The 23,827-nt window shown below is 46.5% G+C and overlaps 1 protein-coding gene across 3 annotated transcripts; it reads left to right on the plus strand.

Moving 5' to 3' along the window:
• Positions 1–3,301: 3,301 nt before the first annotated feature.
• WSB2 (WD repeat and SOCS box containing 2) lies at positions 3,302–23,803 on the plus strand. 3 transcript variants are annotated; one of them, XM_024977120.2, is made up of 9 exons: positions 3,302–3,462; positions 9,465–9,633; positions 16,577–16,821; positions 16,969–17,100; positions 19,785–19,885; positions 21,014–21,186; positions 21,893–22,003; positions 22,117–22,224; positions 22,823–23,803. In XM_024977120.2, the coding sequence occupies exons 1-9, from the start codon at positions 3,450–3,452 to the stop codon at positions 22,983–22,985; spliced, it is 1,215 nt and encodes a 404-aa protein (XP_024832888.1). In that variant the 5' UTR covers positions 3,302–3,449; the 3' UTR covers positions 22,986–23,803.
• The last annotated feature ends 24 nt before the right edge of the window (positions 23,804–23,827 follow it).

Genomic DNA, 23,827 nt, shown 5'->3' on the forward strand with positions numbered 1-23,827 from the left:
TCCCAACACTGGTAACAATATTGTTCTTGCTGCCATTTTATTCTTTTCTATGACTTGTAGATGCTACCTACTCTCTCATCTCTCCATTGTATTTGCATATCCTCAAATACATATTTCTTTTTGGTCAGATTGCCTGTTTTCTAACGTTAAAGGGTTAGGGTAGGAATCATCATAGAGCAGTAGATTGATGGACTGTCTGAAAAGACGGTTTCTGCAAGCTGTTGGGTCACTGCAGTGGCTGGTGGTTTTGGAGTTTCTCACTGGGCTCAGCTAATAGTAGTCCCCATACTTCTGCTTCATTGACTATGCTAAAGCCTTTGACTGAATGATAACAGACTGTGGAAAATTCTGAAAGAGATGGGAATACCAGACCACCTTACCTGCCTTCTGAGAAACCCGTATGCAGGTCAAGAAGCAACAGTTAGAACTGAAGATGGACCAATGGACTGGCTCAAAATTGGGAAAGGAGTACATCAAGGCTGTATATTGTCACTCTGCTAATTTTAACTTATAGGCAGAGTACATCATGCGAAATGCCAGGCTGGATGAAACTCAAGCTGGAATCAAGATTGCTGGGAGACACATCAATAACCTCAGATATGCAGATGACACCACACTAATGGCAGAAAGTGAAGAGGAACTGAAGAGCCTCTTGATGAAGATGAAACAGGACAATGAAAAAGCTGGCTTAAAACTCAGCATTAGTTCATGGCATCATCCCATCGCCTCACGGCAAATAGATGGGGAGAAAAATGGAAACTGTGAGAGATTTTATTTTCTTGGGCTCCAAAATCACTAAAGATGGTGACTGCAGCCATGAAATTAAGACACTTGCTCCTTGGAAGGAAAGCTATGACAAACTTAGTGTATTAAAAAGCGGAGACATCACTTTGCCAACAAAGGTTTGTCTAGTCAAGGCTATGGTTTTTCCAGTAGTCATGTATGTTGTTGGAGAAGATTCTTGAGATTCCCTTGGACTGCAAGGAGATCCAACCAGTCTATTCTGAAGGAGATCAGCCCTGGAATTTCTTTGGAAGGAATGATGCTAAAGCTGAAACTCCAGTACTTTGGCCACCTCATGCGAAGAGTTGACTCATTGGAAAAGACTCTGATGCTGGGAGGGATTGGGGGCAGGAGGAGAAGGGGACGACAGAGGATGAGATGGCTGGATGGCATCATTGACTCGATGGACATGAGTCTGAGTGAACTCCAGGAGATGGTGATAGACAGGGAAGCCTGGCGTGCTGCAATTCATGGGGTTGCAAAGAGACGGACATGACTGAGCAACTGAACTGAACTGAACTGATGTATGGATGTGAGAGTTGGACCATAAGTAAGGCTGAATGCTGAAGAACTGGTGCTTTCAAACTGTGCTGCTGGACAAGACTCTCTAGAGTCCCTTGGACAGCAAGGAGATCAAACCAGTCAATCCTAAAGAAATCAGTCCTGAATATTCATTGGAAGAACTGATTTTGAAGCTGAAGCTCCAATCCTTTGGCCACCTGATGCGAAGAGCCAACTCACTGGAAAAGACCCTGATCCTGGGAAAGACTGAGGGGAGGAAAAGGGGACAACAGAGAATGAGATGGTTGGATGGCATCACCAACTCAATGGACATGAGTTTGAGCAAAGTGTGAGAGACACTGAAGGACAGGGAAGCCTGGCATGCTGCAGTCCATGGGGTGGCAAAGAGTCAGACAAGACTGACTGAACAGAAACAGTAACAAAGTCTCACCTCAACTCCCACTTGAGGAGGCCCAGCTCCACTCCCTATCCCTGTTAGAGGCTTTTTTCTTGGGTCATTGTCTCTCCTGTGTTTCTCTACTTCACTCCAAGCTTCCTAAACTCTAATCAAAGCTGTCCCATTTTCAAGTCCCTTACCTTCTAACCAAACCCATGTTTCCCAGGTTGTTTTAAATCCAGTCTCTCCATGTGCTGGGGCTTCCCTTATGGCTCAGCTAGTAAAGAATCCGCCTGCAATGCGGGAGACCAGGGTTCTCTCCCTGGGTTGGGAAGATCCCCTGGAGACGGGAAAGGCTACCCACTCCAGTATTCTGGCCTGGAGAATTCCATGGACTGTGTCCATGGGGTCTCAAAAGTCTGGACGCGACTGAGCAACTTTCACTCCATGTTGTGTGTGTGTTTATTACCAGCTTCTGTTTTTCCAGCCCAACTCCTCTTTTTCTCTGGCTGTTTGCCCCTTGCCTTCTACCCCTTATAACCACAGCATTTCCGTTTTCATCCTCCATTTTCCAATGGGCTTTCTTTTTCTGGTTCCCATTTTTTCATAAAACGACCCCTTCCTCTGACCCTGCACTCAGCCCTTTTATTCCTCTACCGCGGCTCCCATTTAACCTCTGAGCTCCCTGCCGCCTCAGGTCCCCAGTTTTATTCCTCTCATTTCTTCCCTCTCTCCGGAATTCCCAGACCCTCACCCTCCCACCCCAATTATTTCCTCAGGCTTCGCTTTTTGTTTTCCCAATACTGATTCCTTGGGTCTTCAGGTTCACCTTCCAAACTGATTCCCGCCCCACCCCTCACTCCGATTTTCACCCTGCCCCATCTCCTCAGCTCGCCGATGCCTTTCCTTACCCCAGCCTTCGTTTTTCCCTCAGCTCCACCGCATCCCTTTTTTAACCCACACCTCCTCCCTCCATCTCTGGTCCTTATCTGGCCCTTATAGTCCTCCCCACTCCGTTTGACCCATCTCTCCCCCAACCCGGATTTCTACCCCAGCCCCCGCCTCCTCTTCACCCGAGCCCCGCTCCTCTCAGCTTTACCACAGGCGTTCCCTCTGCCCCTGGGTTCTCCCACCACCGTGCCCTGCCGGCCCCGGTTTCCCTTCAGCCAAGCTCTCCGAATACCCCCCACCGCTCCCTTTTTATTCTGCGGGCCTCACCTGCCCGCCTCCCACGCCGGTTTTTCCCTCAGTACCACCCTCGCCCGGGATTACTTCCTGTCCGCACCGACCCCCGTTTTCCTCCGAGCCCCACCCCCACCCCTGGGTTTTACGCCGCCCCGCCCCCACTTTCCCCTGGTCCAAGCTCCTCCAAACCCCAGGTTCTTCTGCCCACCACCCTCCCCATCTCCTTATCAGCCCTGCTGCCCCTCCATCCAAGCTCGATCTTGCCCGAGGCCACCTGCCCCCACATCCCCGACTCCCCCTCAGCCCTCGCCTCCCCCGGGCCCCCAGGGTCCACCTGCCCGCCCCGCGTGGCCAGCAGCCGGGCTCCCGGCTTCTCCCCTGCGTGCCCCGGCCCCGCCCCCCGCGCGTCCCCGCCCGCGCCCGCCGCCATGTGACGGGAAGCAGCTGATGGCCTCTCCGGGTGGCGGCGGGCGCGGCGGCGGCGGGGCCGGGGCGGGGGCGGGCTGCGTGGGGGCGGCATGAGGGCCGGCGGCCCGGGGGGCTGAGGCGCCCGCCGCCTGCCGCGAGGCCGCGCGCGTCCTCCATGGAGGCCGGAGGTGAGTCGGGCCGCAGCGCGCGTTCCCCGCCGGCGGGGCAGGGCCCGTTCCCCTCGGGGTGGGGGGTGCAGGCTCGCCCGGGAACGGTCCGCGGGGGTGGGGTGGCATGGGCCACCGGGCCTGGGACGACCGCGTCGGCCGGCGGCGAGGTGCACGCCCGGCGCTGAGCTTTGTTTCACTTTCGCTGTCAACGGCCCCCACACCGTCTCCAACCTCTCCCGTTTCCCCGCCGGACCCGGGGACTACGGGCCTCTGTGCAGCAGGGATCCCCACCCCCGGGACAGTTGGGGGGGCGCCTGGGGCCAGACGCCACCGCCCGGTTGGGACGCCAGGCCCTCTGAGGTGTGGGTGTTTTGATTCCCGAGAGGAGGTGGGTGCCCAGCTGTCATGTGACGCACTCGAGGTCTGGGTGGGAGTCCGCTCTGCCCCATAGAAGCTGTGTGATCGTGGACGAGCCATTTAACACAAGTCTCTTTTGTATCTGCAAAATGGGCTAATAATAGTATCTGCCTTAGCGGGCGGTTGGGAGCTTCTCAAACTTGCTTGCGCATGAAAATCGGGTCTGGAATTCCATTTGAAAACCCATATTGCGAGCCTGGTGACATAGATGGGGGGACAAGTTAGGATACACCGATGAGTGAGGTACTTGCCTTTATCCTTGTTAACAGCTGTATCAGAAAATGGTGTGGAAGTCAGAGAATATTGGAAGCACTTGGAGGGTCAGCCCAAATGAACTTAATAAGCCTCAGGGGGAATGGTGTGCTTGTGCTAAGGCCAAACCTCAAGGCGCGTGCTTCAGAATCTTTCCAACCACTTTGCCTCTAAACCCCACTAATATAGAAATTTGGGGTGGGCTTGTGGTTTATTCTGGGAGTCCCAACTCTTGAATATACTCCCTTGCTTAAAGGCAGTTTCCCTAGGGGAAATTTCTCTGAAGGGGTCAAGGCCTGGACTCAGAATTTGTTCCAGAACCTCTTTGTATTCTTCCAGTGAAGTGCAAGCTTCATTCTGGTCTGGAAGATTATGATTGTGGGTGTTTTTATGTTTCCCTGACTCCTTGGATGGAATAGGGATTACTGGTGGGTGGGTGGGTTGAAATCAGGGGATTCCCCCAGGGTGGTGTAACTTTTTAATTTGGAAAATGACATTTCTTTGTTTGCTGGAGTCAGGCATTCAATACCAGGTGTAGAGGTAGCTCTCTCTACTTTCCCATCTAGATAAGGGCTTTCTTTTCAGTGAGTGTGTTACCCATAGAACTCTTGTTAAATGGCCTCTAGTGTTTGCCTGAAATCTTATGTGAATCTTTTTCTAGCTTCCGCTGTCATTTCCATTGACTCCTTTTAGTTTATATCTGACAGTGATCTGGAGCTAGTCTCCCTTTTTAGCAGGAATCTGTTTCCAGTTCTGGATTTTTCCTAATGATTGATGACTGTGTTTTGGGGTGTGGGCTGAGCTACTGAGAGCTGCCAAGCTACTGTTTTAAAAAAAGGTCAGTTTTATGTTCTTTTGAACCTGAATAAAGGCCATTGTGATGGGATTACAATGGGCAACAGTAGATATCTTCAGAGCAGTGGTTAGAATGCATTTATACGTTGAAATATTTATTGAGTAACTACTGTATGTCAGGCACTCTCTAGGCCGGCGCTGGCTGAGAGAACTATAACCTCAAGCCACATATGCAATTTGAAATATTTTAGTAGCGGTGTTAAAAAAAGTGAAACAGGTGGATTTAACCTTAAAATTAAATGTTTGTCAATCCAGCATATCTAAAATGTCATCTCAACATATAATCTTGGTAAATTATTGAACATTTTTAGATTTTTGTTTTTGTACTGAATCTTCAAAATAAAGCATGTATTCTGTAGCTAACAACCCATCTTAATTGGGACTTGCCACATTTCAGAAGGTTAGTAACCACATGTGGCTAGTGGCTACTGAATGGGACAGTGCAGCCTGATAGCAGTGAACAATTTGAAGTGAGGATAGGGAAGAGAGAAACTACAGTCACCTAAAAACAAGCAATCAAGAGAAGATGGGTGAGTGACGGTTAAAAGGAAAATTCAGTGCAGTGAACGCAAGTCACTAGGCCACTTTGGGTAGTGAGGCCAGGAAGGTCTCTCAGACGTTGACACGGATCTGGGGCCAGCCAGGCAGAGTTTTCTAGGATGATGGAACAGCTAATGTAAAGATCCCAAGGCAGGATAAATCGTAAAGCTTCCTGCCAGCTAGAGTCCTTCATAGCTTCTGTCTCTGTGTACAGGCAAATCTCCTCCCACAGAAGAGGCCCATGGTACGTATTTTTCTACTCTGCCTGATTATCCAAACACATCCCAATGTTTAGTTAGAAAACTCGGATCCATAGGCCTTTTCACCAAGAAGGTCCAGGGCAGGTACAATCCCAGATGAAGCTGGATCCTCTTGCCTCTGGGTTTTTTGTTTTGTTGTTGTTTTTTTTTTTTTAAGTTCTGCACTAATTATGGCTTTCTCTTCCAGCTGCCAAGTTTAGTTTGGGCCCAGACTCCCTTTCAGAATCTTCATAGTTCCTTCATTTTTTTTTTTTTTTCCTCCTTATTTTAGTCTTTGAATTCCCGAGCCTAAGATAGCAAGAGATTAAATCCCCAAATGACAGAAATAGAGTGTGAAATCTGGATATGGCTTATGTTTAAGAAGCATTTCATGTTAAATTTTTGGCAAAGGCATCATAACAGTCTAAGGGACTTCATTTCATGTATATTATAGACAGATACCATGTATATTTATTCCACAAATATTTACTGATGGCCTGCTCTCTGCCAGGAACTCTGCTAGGCACTGGAGATAAACATACAAGGTCCTGACTCTGTGGCATTGATGTCCTAGTTGGAAGGTGACAGATAATGATCACAATGGTGTTTGTGCTGTAAAGAAAATAAAGTGAGAAGTTTTGAAGAACCTTAACTTGGAATCAGAGAAGGGCTCTCTAAGGAGCCTTTCTTAGGGCTCTCTCTCTTCACATATTCTACGGTGAAGAGAATAGCTGGTGCAATGGCCCTGAGGTTGGAACTAATTTAGCACCACCAAGGGGTGAGAAAAGGCCTATGTGCAGGACTTCTAGGGCAGGGTGAGGTTTTTATTATGAGATGGATTGAAACTGATCACTGAGAGGTGAGGAGAATAGGTGGTGGGGGCCAGAGAGGGGGCTAGGAGAGCAGTCGGAAGCTGCTTAGAGATAATGTTGGATAGATGAGCTGATGCTGATGAGATGGTGTTACATAGTTGAGAATAAACAGCCATGAGGTGGAGGGAAGTTAGGTTTGCCAAGTCTTTTGGGAGCAGACTCGATAGAACTTGTTCATGGGTCTGGATTGGGAGGTCAAGAAAAGAGAGAAGTCGGGGACGACCCCTTTTCATATTGTGTGGAGCCTGCGTGGCGTTGAAAGGATGGATGACATGCATATCCTGGAGGAAGTGAACCAAGTGTGGCTGTTACCAAGATGGAATAAAGTCAGGTGATAAAAATGTACCTCCAGGTCAATGTCATTTAATATTTGACTACTCTGGTTTCTCAGCCTCAACACCATTCCATTGACGTTTTAAGCAAAATAATTTTTTTCTTGTGGGAGTTGGGGGCAGTCGTCCTGTGTGCTGTAAGATGTTTAGCAGCGTCCCTGGCCTCCTCCCATTCGATACTAGGAGCAGCACCTCCCGGAGAAGGCAGTGGCAACCTGCTCCGGTCAGTACTCTTGCCTGGAAAATCCCATGGACGGAGGAGCCTGGTAGGCTGCAGTCCATGGAGTCGCTAAGAGTTGGACAAGAAAATTTTCTTTACTGAGCGACTTCAGTTTCAGTTTTCACTTTCATGCGTTGGAGAAGGAAATGGCAACCACTCCAGTGTTCTTGCCTGGAGAATCCCAGGGACGGGGGAGCCTGGTGGGCTGCCGTCTATGGAGTTGCACAGGGTCAGACACAACTGAGGCAACTTAGCAGCAGCAGCAGCACCACCACCCCCAGTTGGGACAACCAAAATATTTCCAGATATTGCCACATGTCCCCAAGGGACAGAAGTGCCCCCAGCTGAGAACTGGATTACATGAAGGAGGCGTTGACAGGGTAGGGCCTTGTTACCTTAAGATACCTAGAAATAATGAGAATAAAGAAAACACCACAGGATTGCTGCCTAACATTGAGTCTTGTTTTCGATTTGAAATATAAAATAATGTCCTACCATGCAAATATTCACATCCAGAGGAGAATGCTCGATTACACAAGTAATTGTATAAGTGAAAGGGTCACATATACAAAAATACAAATTTCTAGGAGGAATTACCTAGGCCTGTACAAATGCCAGTTTAGACAGACCTAGATTTCCACATAGAACCTCAGGGAATGAATATTCTCTTTACAAAGGAAACTTTAAAAATTTTCTTTAAATAGCAAAGCCACAAAGTCTTGATATAATTTATTAAAATTCTATTTAAAGAGAATTTTCAGCAAAATATATCCATGTAAATAAGATGTACCCCTGTATTTTCCTATAATGCATACGTCAGGAAATATTATATATATGCACACATAATATTATATACATATTTGCATGTTTACTATCTGATTTATTGAATCTAAGAGATCATGGATTGTATTGCCATATGTATCACTGAAAAAATACTGCCTATTAAACTATGAGAAGTCATCACTTGACACATCCTGATTTTAACAAGGTCAAACTACGAGAAGACATATAGAGATATGTCCTAAAATACACAAAACAGGAGCTGTTAAATTAGTATCTATCTGGTAACAGCTATAAAAGGGTCAGTCTCAAAACTGCTAAAGTGGAACATACTCATCAGACAGTGACCTCATTCAGGATGGAAGCCAGTTTTTGTATTCATATGTATTGCAATCAGAGGATCAGTTCTGAAGGCCTTGAACTTAAAGACTTTGTCAGCCATTGAGAATCTTCTGTCAGAGGATGGAGTTGAATTAGGGACTGCCCTTCAAGTCAATGAAGAAGCACCAGTCCAGCCCCCACCCTTCACCCCGAGAAACAAGGATTGAATTGGCTTGGTGTTTGAAGGAGGCTGTATAAATCCCGAGCTGGAGATGGGGTTGGGGCAGAGGGAATTGATAACTACAGGAGAGCAGTGCAATAAACAGGGTAGGACTTATTTCCGCTTTGATAGTGTGAGATCTGGGTACGCTTCTCAGTTGCTAATCTCAGTGGGATTCTCATAAGCAGAATATGAGTCCAGGTGTGAACTCGAATGAGCTACTTGGGGCATGACAAGGAGACGTGTGTGGCTGGCACGCGGTATGGACCGGAAAAGGGAGGCTGGGGCCAGTGGGGTGGGGAGGAAGGTTGCCTTTAGTGGTAGGTAAGTGGGTGCCTTGGAATGTATTTGAAAGAAATGTTGTGATGTAATATGTGTTTCAGTTTTAGCAGGGTCCCTAGAGGCAGGGAAAACATGAATCTTGTAAAAAATATGGGCAAGATGGGATGAAGATTTAAGCCAGAACAGAAAGGAGATGGAAGAGGAGGGCAGATCAAGAGGTGGTGAGCAGGGCCAGTGTTAGCCTTGGTGATGGGAGGGATGCTGGCAAGTGAGGGGAAGCCTGTGTTTCAAATACTCCTTTCGGGAGAGAACTTAAGTACATCTGAAGGCCTCCTGATTAGTACCTTCTAGCTCAATCCTTGCCTGGCATGTCTCCTTTCTTCCTCTTTGGGCTTTCATGGGAAAACGAGGCCCCCCTTCACTGGGTTCACCCTGACAAAGGTTACTCTGAGTCATGGTTAACCAGCAGTGCCAGAACTGAGTAACCCCACTGGAATTTGGCCTGTGGCTACTGTTATTGCCCTGGGTCATTTAAATGACAACTCCCTCCCGGAATCCAGACTGTCACTTTTTGCCAGGGGACGACCTCTGCTTTCCTGTGTCTGAGTCAGCAAGGTGCTGGGGGACTGGGCTCTGCCCTTTCCGGTGAGGCACGGGTGCCTTCTTGAAGTATGCTATCTCCTGCCCCAGAGGAGCCGCTGCTGCTGGCCGAACTCAAGCCCGGGCGCCCCCACCAGTTTGATTGGAAGTCGAGCTGTGAAACGTGGAGCGTTGCCTTCTCCCCGGATGGTTCCTGGTTTGCCTGGTCTCAAGGACACTGCATTGTGAAGCTGATCCCCTGGCCGCTGGAGGAGCAGTTGTAAGTTCTTTCACACCCAAAGGAATGCGGATGTCCTGGGGAACTTTCCCAAATGACATCCTGCCCAAGAGCAGAAGAGGGAAGCTGGCCGACCAGTTCAGAAATTGATCATCGGGGTTTCCAGGGTCCTTCATCCTGTACCTGTGAAACCTCATTCTGTTGATAGCCCCAAGTGTTTTTTTTTCTAACAGCTTTACTGAGGTATAGTTTACATACTATACAATTTTCCCATTTAAAGTGTACAGTTAAGTGACTTCAGTATATTTACAGAGTTGTGCATCCATCATCATGACCAATCTTAGAACGTTTTTGTCACCCCCAAAAGAAACCCATCATTCTTTAATACCTTTCTCCTATCCATCCCTGACCAGCTTCTAATCTACTTTCTGTCTTTAAAGATTTGCCTGTTCTAGGCATTTCATATGAATTGAATCGTATGTTGTCATCTTCTGACTGGCTTCTTTCACTTAGGGGACTATTTTCATGGTTATCTGTGTTTTAGCATGCTCCGTGACTTAATTTCCCTTTATTGCCAAATGATATTCCATTTTATGGAGACATCACATTTTGTTTTATAAGTTTATCAGCTGGTGAGCACTTAGGTTGTTTTCACTTTCTGGCTATTAGAAATAATGCTGCTGCGAACACTTCCGTACTGGTTCGTGTGTGGATATGTTTTCGTATCTTGTGTGGATGTATGTTTGCATGTACGTTTAACCATTTGAGGGCGTGTCAGGCTGTTTTCCAGAGTGGTTGTACCATTTTATAATCCCAGCAGCAGTGCTGGAGATTCCCAGACTTCCCACATCCTCACCAACACTTGCAGCATGGCCATCGGAGTGGGTGTGAAGTGGCATCTCATTGTGGCTTTGATTTGCATTTCCCTATTGACTGCTGATCTTGTGCCTCCCCGCCCCTCACAGCCCTCCCCCTCCATGTGCTTACTGGCCCTTTGCCTATCTTTTTGGGAGAAATGTCTATTCAGATCCTTTGTCCATTTTAAAATTGGCTAGTTGCCTTTTTTGTTATCAACTAAGTTGTTTCTGATATTAACTAGCTTTTCTTTCTCTGCGCTGGACAAGTCTCAGTGTTTGAAGGCTGTGAGCTCCCAGTCAGATGGCCTAGCATCTGCATTTTTTTCATTTGTCCCAGGGCAACTCTATGTCTGTATTTATTTATTCAGCCAGCATTTTTTGCAAATCTTCCTTGCCTGACCAGGAGCCAAGGGCTGAGAATTCTGAAATATATTAAACATGGCCCCTGCCCTTGAAGGTCTCATTTGTTTTGCTTTAAGCATTTTAAAAGTTGCATATTAAAGTTTTTCATAAGTCCAGTCTGAAGCTTGTTGCCTTGATAATAGGTAATGCTGATGCAAATTTGCTGAGATGAGTACTTTGCACGCTGCAGGGGTTGAGGGGTGTACATTTGTGCATTTTCTGGAAGGAAGGCCATTTCAACAATCTTAAAACTGTTCTTCCTGCAATCAAAAAATCTCAGAAATGAGGTCATCTATTTATTTGTTTTTAAAAAAAATTTTATTGGCATATAGTTGATCTACAATGTTGTATTATTTTCTGCTGTACAGCAGAGTGAATCAGTTATACGTACACATTTATCCACTCTTTTTTAAATTTTTTCCCATATAGGTGATTATGGAATATTGAATATAGAGTTCTCTGTGCTGTATAGTTGGTCCTTATTCATTATCTATTTTATATATAGTAATGCATATATGGAGAAGGCAATGGCAACCCACTGCAGTACTGTTGCCCGGAAAATCCCATGGATGGAGGAGCCTGGTAGGCTGCAGTCCATGGGGTCGCTAAGAGTCAGACACGACTGAGCGACTTCGCTTTCACTTTCCACTTTCATGCATTGCAGAAGGAAATGGCAGCCCATTCCAGTGTTCTTGCCTGGAGAATCCCAGGGACGGAGAAGCCTGGTGGGCTGCAGTCCATGGGGTCGCACAGAGTCGGACACGACTGAAGCGACTTAGCAGCGGCAAATGCGTATATGTCAATCCCAGTCTCCCAGTTTATCCCTCCCCTTTTTTCCCCTTAACCATAACATTATTTTCTACATCTGCAGCTCTGTTTTGTAAAATAAGTACATCTGTACCTTTTTTTTTTTTAGATTCTACATATAAGTGCTATAATGTGTTATTTGTTTTTCTCTAACTTACTTCACTCAGTATGACAGCCTCTAGGTTCACCCATGTTGCTGTAAATGGGAGGTCATGTATTACTTACACTGCTTTTCAATATGAAATTAATCATATGATAGTTAAAAGTCAGAAATAGCTTAAAATCTGGTAACAAGAATGGTTAAGGAAATTATGGCATTGCCATCTGATATTTTTGCAGCCATCGAAGATTGCATGTAGGCTTTTTTTTTTAATGTTTATTTATTTACAGTTGTGTTTGGTCTTCATTGCTGTGCAGACTTTCCGCTAGTTGTGGCGAGCGGGGGCTACTCTATAGCTGTGGCTCGAGGGCTCCTCGTTACTGTGGCTCCTGTTGCAGAGCCTGGGCCCTGGGTTGCTGTGGCTTCAATAGGTGCCACACGGTGGGCTCAGTAGTCACAGTGCCTGGGCTCTAGAGCACAGGCTCAATAGTTGATCCACAGCATGTGGGACCTTACTGGATCAGGAATCATACCCGTGTCTCCTGCATTGGCAAGGGGGATTTTTTACCACTGAGCCACCAGGGAAGCTCTGTTTTTTGTTTTTGTTTTTTTTTTAATTACATTTTTCAGTTCCTTCTATACTCGTTTAATGAAAATGTCAAGATCATTCATTATTTATTAATCCCCCAGTCTAAATGCTAGAGATTCAGCTTCATATCCAGATTTGGGTATAATGTATATTTAGTCTGAAAAATAATTTTTTTAAAAAGCATAAAGTGGGAAATCTGTTATTTCCTTGAAAATCACTTCTTTTTTTTTTTTTTTTGAAAATCACTTCTGTATTCAAATATATATATATATATATATATATATTTTTTTTTTTTTTGCTAAGTCACTTCAGTCGTGTCCGACTCTGTGCAACCCCATAGACGGCAGCCCACCAGGCTCCCCCGTCCCTGGGATTCTCCAGGCAAGAACACTGGAGTGGGTTGCCATTTCCTTCTCCAATGCATGAAAATAAAAAGTGAAAGTGAAGTCTCTCAGTCAGGTCCGACTCTTAGCGACCCCATGGACTGCAGCCTACCAGGCTCCTCTGTCCATGGGATTTTTCAGGCAGGAGTACTGGAGATATGTATATTACTAGACATAAATATAACTTTCCCATATTAATTAGGGAAAATAGAAATTTGAGCATTAGCCCTTTTTGTGTATCTTTTGTTTAATATAATGGAGGGAATATTGTTTAGCGTGTTAAATGGCATGTTACTTATTTTAGGGAAAAACCATATATTTTGAAGAGTAATAACTTGAGGAAATATTTACAGTATAAGGCTTACTCAGAAAAGCAAGCTATGAAACTCTATGCAGTATGATCCCAAATTTGTTTTTGAAAAACATGTATATACATAAATAAGAATTCATGGTACCGTGCTTACTGTGGTTAGAGTGGTGTTCAGTCGCGTCCGACTCTTTGCGGCCCCATGGACTGTAGCACGCCAGGCTTCCCTGTCCTTCGCCATCTTCTGGAGTTTGTTCAAACTCGTGTCCATTGAGTCAGTGATGCCATCCAACCATCTCATCCTCTGTCGTCCCCTTCTTCTCCCACCTTCAATCCTCCCCAGCATCAGGGTCTTTTCCAATGAGTCAGTTCTTCGCATCAGGTGGCCAAAGTGTTGGAGTTTTAGCTTCAGCATCAGTCTTTCCAGTGAATATTCAGGGCCGATTTCCTTTAGGATGGACTGGTTGGATCTCCTCGCAATCCAAGGGACTCTCAAGAGTCTTCTCCAACACCACAGTTCAAGCAGCAATTCTCAGTGCTCAGCTTTCTTTATAGTCCAACTCTCACATCCATACATGACTACTAGAAAAACTATAGCTTTGACTAGACGGATCTTTGTTATTGGGCTTCCCTTGTGGCTCAGACGGTAAAGTGCCTGCCTACAGTGCGGGAGACCCGGGTTCAGTCCCTGGGTCGGGAAGTTCCCCTGAAGAAGGAAATGGCAACCCACTCTAGTATTCTTGCCTGGAAAATCCCATGGATGGAGGAGTCTGGTAGGCTACAGTCCATGAGATCTTCTCCAACACCACAGTTCAAGCAGCAATTCTCAGTGCTCAGCTTTCTTTATAGTCCAACTCTCACATCCATATGTGACTACTAGAAAAACCATTGCTTTGACTAGACGGATCTTTGTTATTAGGATCTGGGTAATTTTTATAATTTTCTCATCTCCAAAATTTCCCCATTTTCCACTATTATTTTTATAGTTTGAAATAATTGTTATTTTAAAAGTTCTTTAAAAGAGAAAATCTGAGTCCTTTATATTCTTGTTAGGATTGTTACACACTTAAGAAATCATACAGTGCTTTCAAGATTGAGCAAATAATTGATATTAACAAAATAATGTACTACTTTTAGAAATAACATTTTCAGACACTTTAATTTTGATGAATTTAAGTTCTAATGACTCTACCCGGGTCCCCAGCTACCCCCTACCTTCCATGTAGCTCACCCTTTGAATTCATTGCAGACTCTGAAGTCCAAGGCATTTGCTGGACACTAGGCTGGGACACCCAAGACTTGGCTCTGATTCTGCCTGCAATTCTGTGGCCCTGGGAAAGTTATCTCTATCCCAAGCATGGAGATTTTAATATCTTGTTCTAGAGAATCTATGATGTTAAAATGAATTAATATATAAATGTGCCTTAATTCCTTTGGAGTAAAGTAGCTACAGATGCATCTCTTAATTCAAATACAGAAGTTAGGATTTTATAAAAGAAATAAAAGGTAACTTTGGAGGTTCCAAGCTGTCCTGCAGAGCTCCATGGCCAACTCGGGCTCCCAAGTCAGAGCCGGGCAGGTCTTTGAAGTGCATGTGTCGGCCTGTCTGGGCCACGTGTGCACTGGGCGGCCTTCATTGAAAAGAAGTTCACTGTCATACTCAGGTGTTGTGTCAGAATGACAAATTTTCAGAGCACATTTGGCCATTTAGACCGGGAGTCAGCAAACCTTTTCTTTAAAGGCCCAGATAGTAAATATTTTGGCTTTGGGGGCATATGTCTCCATCAGGACAAGTCGGCTCTGCTGCTAGAGGGTCTAAGCAACCCTCGATGAGATGCAGGCAAACAAGCAGACTTCATATGCAAAACAGACTGCCTACCTGGGCACTCCCTGCCAGCTTCTGCTATGGAATAATAGGGTTTCCAGAGCTGAAAGAACCTACACTGGCCTCAGTCTCTTGCTGCCAGTTTTGTAGGTGAACTTGGTTAAAATTCTTTAATATATTTCAACCAAGTGATTGACAAAAGTATGATTTACCTAACTTTTGGGGAACAAATGTAATACAGAAAGAGGTTCAGCTGCATGTACGTCGACTATAGGATTTTTCATGGAAATGAGTTCCAGCTTTATCATCACCATTCCTTCAGTTTGATAAATCCAAGAGTGTGGTCAGAGTCAGGTAGAAAAGCAGGACTGAGTACTTGCACTGATAAAGTATACCACAGACCAGAAACTGCGTTTGCGGGCTGAACTGCAGGGCAATTTAATTGCTTGTTCCTTTGAGAGTTATGTGAGGCAGAGTGTGGGCAGGGCCCTGTTTCTTAGGGACAGAGTCTTATTTAGCTTGTCTAGGCCTGTGTTTCAGCATAAGTAGAAGGTAAAAGGCAAGGCTTGGGCTACAAGATCTTTGAGGTCAGCGTACCTGTGAACAGCTCTGAGTTCTTTCCTTGATGCCCTGCTGACTGGTTCCTGGGCTGGAAGAGTCATCAGAAAAGAAATGAAAGAGCCCCACTCATGGATCAGAGCAAAGTGAGGGAAGGTGGAAATCACGTGTATTAAGCAAACTGTTGGGCTTCCCTGGTGGCTCAGACGGTAAAGCATCTGCCTACAATGCAGGAGATCCGGGTTCAATCCCTGGATTGGGAAGAAATCCCCTAGAGAAGGAAATGGCAACCCACTCCGGTACTCTTGCCTGGAAAATCCCATGGATGGAGGAGCCTAGTAGGCTATAGTTATGTGACTCCGCAAAAGAGTTGGACACGACTGAGCGACTTCACTTTCACGAAAACTGTTGTCCAGAAAGGGGTTTATTTTTCTGCTCCTAGGGTGCTTTCTAAGCTAGAGATAAAGGAATGCTACAAGGCAGAAGAGTAGCAAATGCGTAATCAGGCTCTAAGTTCTGTCCTAGTTCCAGACCTACAGCATGCTTTCTTTCTCATGAGGAACACTGAATGTCTCTCTCCTTCCATGCACCAAAACCCAGGAAAACTTTCCAAAGAAGAGAATGACTCCCTGGAGCATCTGTGATCTAGTTCTCCCACAAGGCAGGTCACGCCACTGCAGGGCTGTCAGAAGTGGAATGAGCCATGGCCAGTGAAGTCCCTGTTACAAGCATTCTAAAAAGAAACAAAAAGAGAAGTCATGTTGCTGCTGCTGCTAAGTCGCTTCAGTCGTGTCCAACTCTGTGCGACCCCATAGACGGAAGCCCACCAGGCTCCCCGGTCCCTGGGATTCTCCAGGCAAGAACACTGGAGTGGGTTGCCATTTCCTTCTCCAATGCATGAAAGTGAAAAGTGAAAGTGAAGTCGCTCAGTCATGTCTGACTCTTAGCGACCCCATGGACTGCAGCCTACCAGGCTCCTCCGCCAATGGGATTTTCCAGACAAGAGTACTGGAGTGGGTTGCCATTGCCTTCTCCGAAAGTCATGCTAGAATTCACCAAAGTAGTTTCTAGAACTTCAAAGGCTTAGATGCCCCAGAGTGAAAGATTGGTTAACTTGGCAGTTTCAGATTCATTAAGAACTCTTCTGCTTTCCCTAGCATCCCTAAAGGGTTTGAAGCCAAAAGCCGAAGCAGCAAAAATGAGACAAAAGGGCGAGGCAGCCCAAAGGAGAAGACACTGGACTGTGGGCAGATTGTCTGGGGCTTGGCCTTCAGCCCATGGCCTTCTCCACCCAGCAAGAAACTCTGGGCTCGCCACCATCCGCAGGTGCCAGATGTCTCTTGCCTGATCCTTGCTACTGGGCTCAACGATGGGCAGATCAAGATTTGGGAGGTACAGACAGGTAGGTCATTTCTGGCTGGGATCAAGGACCCCAGGGCTCGCTTGCACATTCTGATCAGGGACGGCCTGTTGACTGAGGGGTGTGGCCGTGACCCGAGGACCAGGGCTTCCTCTCCCCCTGACTTAGTGCCCCGCTCTCTCACGCTAGGGCTCCTGCTTTTGAATCTTTCCGGCCACCAGGATGTCGTGAGAGATCTGAGCTTCACACCCAGTGGCAGTTTGATTTTGGTTTCTGCATCTCGGGATAAGACTCTTCGCATCTGGGATCTGAATAAACATGGTATGGAAGTGAAGGGATGACTTGGAAGCCCCCATATACTCTTTATTTGCCCCCCTCTCTGCTTGACCAGTGTCATTTTATCCAGAACAGTGTTTCTTAACCTTTTTTCTATTAGTGCCTCCTAAGGAGACTTTTTAGACATACTTTTCCTAGTCACCACCTCCCCCCCCAACTACCTGGGAGATTTTCATACCAGAGATACAGAGATACACTGTGTATCTGTTCAGGTGCTGAATGCTTATCTATGCTTTGTACATAAAAAAGGTAAGATTATTCTGACCATCAAGAACCAGTTTTCACCGCTGATGAAAATACATGGTATAGAATAGGTTTTCTCAGCTCTGGCACTCTTGCACTTTGGGCTAGATAATTCTTTGTCATGGGCCAACCTTTGGGTTCTCGATTGTGGAGCAGTATACTTCTGTACCCGTGAGATGCCAGTAGCACCTTTTCCAGTGGTAACAACCAAAAATGTCTCCAGACATTGCCTGGTTTCCACATGGAGGGCCACAGTCTCCCTGGGTTGAGAACCAGTGATTGAGAAGAAATCATCCATGTTGGGTACTTCCTGTTAGAGATACAGTTAGAAAGAATCTAGGTTAGAAGAATTCTCTCAGGCTAGGGGTGGGGCGGAGCAGGGTGTTCATTTCTCCTTTAAGCAGAACAGTATCCAGGAGTGGCCTGATGAAGAATTCCATTCATCTCTGGTGTTGATCCTTAGCTGGAATGGTGACACAGGGAAGAGGAATTTATTTCCAGGATATTTCTCCCTCATGTGGGCAGGGACGTGGGTGTGGAGGGAGGTGGCAGAAAGAGGAAGTGGCGACGTGGCCCGTGAAGAGCGCACTTGTCCCCCTGACAGTGCAAAGTCCGAGTCGTGACTACTGCAGCTCCCGCTTACCTGTCCCTTTCCTCTCAGAAACAAGCCTGCTAGCTTGTCAGACGACTAAGGAGGTGCGTGTGGTGGCCTTCCCTGGAGGCGCCTCGTCACCCACACAGCCCTGGAGCCTCTTCTGCCTGTTGCTCTGGAGCTTGTAGTTGCGTGGTCCGAGGTGGGCCTGCAGACTGGGAGCACCGCTCAGAGGCAGCGCCATTTATAATGTGTGTCCACAGGCAGCTGGCCACCACCTAAGGAAGGAGGGGGAGGGGACCGAGAGTGGGCAGAATGGCCTAGGCCAATTACTAGGGCTTTTCAAGGAGAGAAGGGCTAGAGTTGTGTCTCTACCCGGCCCTGCCGTGCTACCCTGCCTTGATATATTCACTCACACCTACCCGGGGGCAGGTGCACTTCTTACAGCTAAAGAAACCATGACTGACTTTAAAAAATTTTATTTCCAATGTATACTCACACATACACATAAACTCATAAATGCATATATATGACCATAGACATTCCCCCCCCTTGTTGGGGTTTCTCCCCCTAAGCGGTCTCACCCTCCCCTCAACTGCATTCCTCCATGATCCCCCCTGTAGTGCTGTCACCCATGCTAAGAGCCTTCCACGTTTCCTTCCATGTTTTTCTCTATACTTACATAATCTATTCAGACACTCACGTTTCCATTTATGGATTTGGGGGTCATTGTCTCACAAAAATGGAATCTCATTTTTTACATTTTTTTGCATCTTGCCTTTTTTTTTTTTTTAAATTAAACACTCCATAGAAAATCTAGTTCCTTAATTTCATGTGACTTAACAGATGGAATTACTACCCTTTGTCCATCCGTTCCTCTGTTGATGGGCATTTGATTTTTTCCCAAAATGGAGACCTGGAGAGATGAAATGAGTGTCCCAGCATAATGCACTGAGTAGACAGTGGAGCCAGGGTTCAAGCCCAAGTTTGCCTGCCTCAGAGCACGTGGCCCTAATGACCCTGCACCACTACTCATCCATTCATTCTGGCGAGGTGTGGAGAGTGGGATCCTGTAACCGGGGGAAGCCATTACAGAGCATGAATGACAGAATTGAAGGTCTCAAATTTGGGAGGATGCTTCAGAGTAATCCAGGTGGTTGGAGGACCTGAAAAGAATAGTCTGCTATAAAAGGAATGTGTCCAATCTAATCTGTGGCCAGCCCTTATCCCATTGACCTTGTGGATTTTGGTGAAGCAGTTGGTAATGATTTCCTGTGGGCATTGTAATGTCACGTTAATAGGTTTCAGGCATTTAAATGACAAGTCTTGTCATATGTCTCTGCATTAAAAAAGGAGCCCAAATCTAGAAAGATGGTACTGATAAAACCTATTTGCAGGGCAGCAGTGGAGATGTAGACAGAGAACAGACTTGTGAACACAGTGGGGGAGGAGAGGGTGGGATGAATGGACAGAGTAACATGGAAACAGATACACTACCATATGTAGAAGAGATAGCCAGTGGAAATTTTCTGTATGACTCAGGGAGCTCAAACCTATGCTCTGTGACAGTCCAGAGTGGGTGGGATGGGGTGGGAAGGAGGTTCAAGAGGGCGGGGACATATATATACCTATGGCAGATTCATGTTGATGTATGGCAGAAAGCAACACAATATTATAAAGCGACTGTCTTCCAAATAAAAAGGGGGGAGTGTGGGCTCAGCTGCTGGAGAACCATTGGATACAGCAGGTAGGGGGGCCAACACCACTGGTTTTGGGGCTTCCTGCTTTGTGGTTCAGGGAGTTGGCTAACTGTGTGCTCCAACTTCTCTGCCAGGTAAACAGATTCAGGTGTTATCGGGCCACCTGCAGTGGGTTTACTGCTGCTCCATCTCACCAGACTGCAGCATGCTATGTTCCGCGGCCGGAGAGAAGTCGGTGAGTCTCAAACTAGGGGTGCCCTATGCTGTGTTGCTTCAGTTCCATGAGACGTGGAGGCCTGTGTGTGGGAGGGTAAGCGAGCCAGTGTCCTTGAAACTCGCCTGCAGATCCACCCCAGCGGGAGCCGCACTGCCCGCTGAGGCCCCTCCTGCACGCCTGCCTTCTGATTTGCATTGTGACACGGACCCGCTGCACCACTGGAGGGCCGTTTGCCTTCACAAGATGGGAAAGTGGTGCTTTTTAAATGTCTTTCCCCCTCAAAGTCTAAGATTTTAAAAGTTGCAACCCACACTTGGATCCATATTTCCTTCGAACCATCTAATCTGAATCCATCTGATTAGGATTTCCATTTCAAATCATAAAATATATAGAACCTTCTTGAACTTTGTCCTGAAATCCTATCTCTTATAAGAAAAGTACTGGAAACCCAGGAACAGTTTGGAAACCGTTTGAGTTTTGTATCTGCATCGGGCTGTTGGTTGCTGTGACTGACTTGGGAAAGTTAAGAGTCCACTATTTGGTACAGCCCAGGAGGTTAATCATTGATTTGAGGTTTGGAACTAGGTGAAAATGAGAGTTTTCTTAAAGGAAAGAAAAAAATTATTCTTTTAATGATTCTCAGAAGTTTTAAGTTAATGAGCTAGGTCAGACCTACAGCTGTGGGGCAGATTTCTCTGGTCCTGTAAACCAAAGCGGGGTGTCAGATGGCTCTGTTGGGTGCCCTGGAATTCACCTCTGACACCTGTTTTTAGTTTTAAGTGAAAGGGCAAGATAGCCACTGGCTTAGGTCTTCAGCATGCATTGCCCTACTTGGTAAGAGAGCTCAGAAGCAGAACCCAGATGCCTCCCCTGAGCCATGTTGGCAGCCATCTTCCTAAGGTCAGTCAGTTTATCTCCCTTGAAGTAAGTGTCTTGAGCATGTCCCTTGCTTAGGCGTCTCAAGAATTCAGACCCGTCACTTTATTTAAGCCCAAATGACACACACTGGAAGAAACGTGGAAGAGCGGGTAGAGAGCTTGGCTTCCCCTGGCTGTCGAGCTGGGAGAGGCAGGGCTGTACCTTCCCCTCGCTGGTCATGTCCTGAGTGCTGTCTCCACCGTGACCAGGCACCTGCTCTTCCCACAGGTCTTTCTGTGGAGCATGCGTTCCTACACGTTAATCCGGAAGCTAGAGGGCCACCAGAGCAGTGTGGTGTCTTGTGACTTCTCCCCTGACTCTGCCTTGCTCGTCACGGCTTCTTACGATACCAATGTGATCATGTGGGACCCCTACACCGGCGAGCGGCTGCGATCACTCCAGTAAGGACCACTCCCCTGCTTCAGCTTCCTGATGGGGTAACCGATGAGAAACCTGTCTTGGTGCAGGACCCAGTGCGGTCCTGCTTATTCTAAGGCACTGGTGTGTGGCGGTGTTTGTCAGTGAAGTTCTCAAATGAGCCCCCAGTGCCTTCAAGTCTCCTGTGATCGGAGGCTCACTGTATTGCTTGGATTCAGCATTATGAAACCTCACAGTGACTCTTTCTTTCCATTTACTAATAACTGTAGTAACAGGTTCAGAATGATCCTCTTATCGAAACTGTTATTTCCAAAGTGAGTTTTCATATTCTCACCAACTTGGTCTCCTTTTCCCCTTTGTCTCTGTTGTTTTCTGAAGCAAATAATAGGTAGTCCTATAATTATCATGTATCTTAGCCTAAAAAAGACTTTCAGTTTGTACTGGGGCATACAAGTGAGGGCTGACCTACTTTGCATAAGGAAATTAGCACGGGGAGTGTTGGTAGCTCTTCAGCCCTCTCCATGAGACACTGGAGCTATGAAATGCACTTGTTTCCAGTTGTCTTTTACCCAGTCTGCAAATCCCCAGGTTTTCCACATAGGATCTAAGACATGTCTGGAACCTCTTTGTGGCCGAGGCAGTTTGGCCTCCTGCCTGGGGATGAACACTGAAGGGTGGAGGGTGGCTGAAACTCCAGGCCCGCCTACTGTCCTGTGTCCTTCTCCTCAGCCACACCCAGCTCAACCCCCCCATGGATGATAGCGACGTCCACATCAGCTCCCTGAGATCTGTGTGCTTCTCCCCCGAAGGCTTGTACCTCGCCACGGTGGCAGATGACAGGTAATGAAGAGAAACCTCTTTACGCAGCCTCAGAGCCAAGTGCTTGAAAGGACTTGTACCATCACCTTCAGGGTCTGACCTCAGGCCTACTGACGTGTCCCATTCTCCTCCAGGCTCCTCAGGATCTGGGCCCTGGAACTGAAGACTCCGATTGCATTTGCTCCTATGACCAATGGTCTTTGCTGCACATTTTTTCCACATGGTGGAGTTATTGCCACAGGGTATGTATCTGTTAGCTGAACAGATGGGTAGCAATTTCTGCTGAGTATTCCATGCAGCTTTTTAAGGAAAGAAAGCATCTAGAATTTTCTTGCCTATGAGGACGGCTGTAAGGAAATCTGAGATTACATAAAATTCTAATATTTACTTCTGCCAGTGTAGTTTATCATTCACTTTAAATATTTAACCTAAATGTAATGAAAAATCTACAATTCATGCTACCAAACAGGCCAAGTCTGCAAGGAAACAGAAATTAAGATGATGCAGAATTTATATGGGAAACCATTTGGGGCAGAGACCACCTGACAGGGAACATCTGTAATGCAGTAAGTGGCACTCTGCCCCATTACATTTGAAGCCATAGAATGATTTATAAAGGCCTGCACTCCCAGAGATAGCACTTTGGACTCGGAGGTGTCTAGAGTTCTCTTAGTGCTCTCGGCAGCCTTAATTATTCAGCGCCACACCCTTCACATGTATTTCCAAGGTCCAGGTTGCATTTCACTCTCTGCAGTCTCCTGCCAGTGCAAGTCAGTAGAAACGTTAATAACTGTCACGGTGAAAAGACAACTCCTAGGTCTGTCTTTCGTTTCATTTCAGGACAAGGGACGGCCACGTCCAGTTCTGGACGGCTCCTCGGGTCCTGTCATCACTGAAGCACTTATGCCGGAAAGCCCTTCGAAGTTTCCTCACGACATACCAAGTGCTAGCACTGCCAATCCCCAAGAAAATGAAAGAGTTCCTCACGTACAGGACTTTCTAACCCAGTCTCCATAGTCTTACTTGTTTTCTTTGTAGCAGGATAAATCTTCCTGACAAAGGAGTAGGTGGAATAATGGGCCAAACATCTGGCCTTGGCTTGAAATACAATTTCTATTTGGGAAGCTGTGAACAGAATGTAGCAAAGCCAGATTCCAGTGGACCCGCCGGGGTCTCTTCCCCAGGACACAAGAGTGTCAGTCTTAGAAGAGGGACAGAGTGATGGAGCCTGAGCTTTACCTTCAGTCCACTTACGCACAGCAGTGCTGGGCCCTCTGGTCATTTTAATTCCAAGTGCAGTTAAGGAGTTGTTTCACAGAGAGGAGCGCCTGGGCCTCACGCCTCTGTGGCAGCAGGAAAGTTCCCACTCCCTTGACTGGAGTGTGGCTTCTGCTAAGTGTCTGTCACTGATCCAGATGCAGAAGAGGCCTTGGTTCTGTCCTGCTGGTCAGAGCGGCTCTGATGTGAGTGAGCAAGGGCTTTCCTTCTCCCTGCTCCCCTCTGGCCCGCAGGACAGGTGTCATAGAGATGTCTGGTGGGAGGCACTGTCAGCTCAAGTCCAGGTGACTCAAGAGGCCGTGCTCCTGCTAGTAGATTTGGCTTTTTTTTTTTTAAATAATGGTGTGCATGTGCCGGAGGTGTCAGATTTGTGTGTCGGGTTACACAGAACGTATTCCTCAACTGCATGACTGTCCCAGTGGCTACTGAGTTATCTGTCAGTTGTTTGCCAGTTAGCATATTTATTTGTATTTCCTCAACAGATGTTAAGGTACAGCTGTGTTTTTGTCAATGGTATCTAAAAACCATAGTACTCAATTTGAACAGTTGTGAAGATGTCTCCTTAAT

The sequence above is a fragment of the Bos taurus genome, chromosome 17, assembly GCF_002263795.3.
Source record: "Bos taurus isolate L1 Dominette 01449 registration number 42190680 breed Hereford chromosome 17, ARS-UCD2.0, whole genome shotgun sequence".
Lineage (NCBI taxonomy): Eukaryota > Metazoa > Chordata > Mammalia > Artiodactyla > Bovidae > Bos > Bos taurus.

What these genes read in the sequence shown, in the direction of transcription:
- WSB2 (XM_024977120.2), top strand. An exon ending in TGGCCGCTGGAGGAGCAGTT is followed by an intron (nt 9,634 to 16,576) that starts GTAAGTTCTTTC and finishes TGCTTTCCCTAG; the next exon opens with CATCCCTAAAGGGTTTGAAG. An exon ending in CCGCGGCCGGAGAGAAGTCG is followed by an intron (nt 19,886 to 21,013) that starts GTGAGTCTCAAA and finishes CTCTTCCCACAG; the next exon opens with GTCTTTCTGTGGAGCATGCG.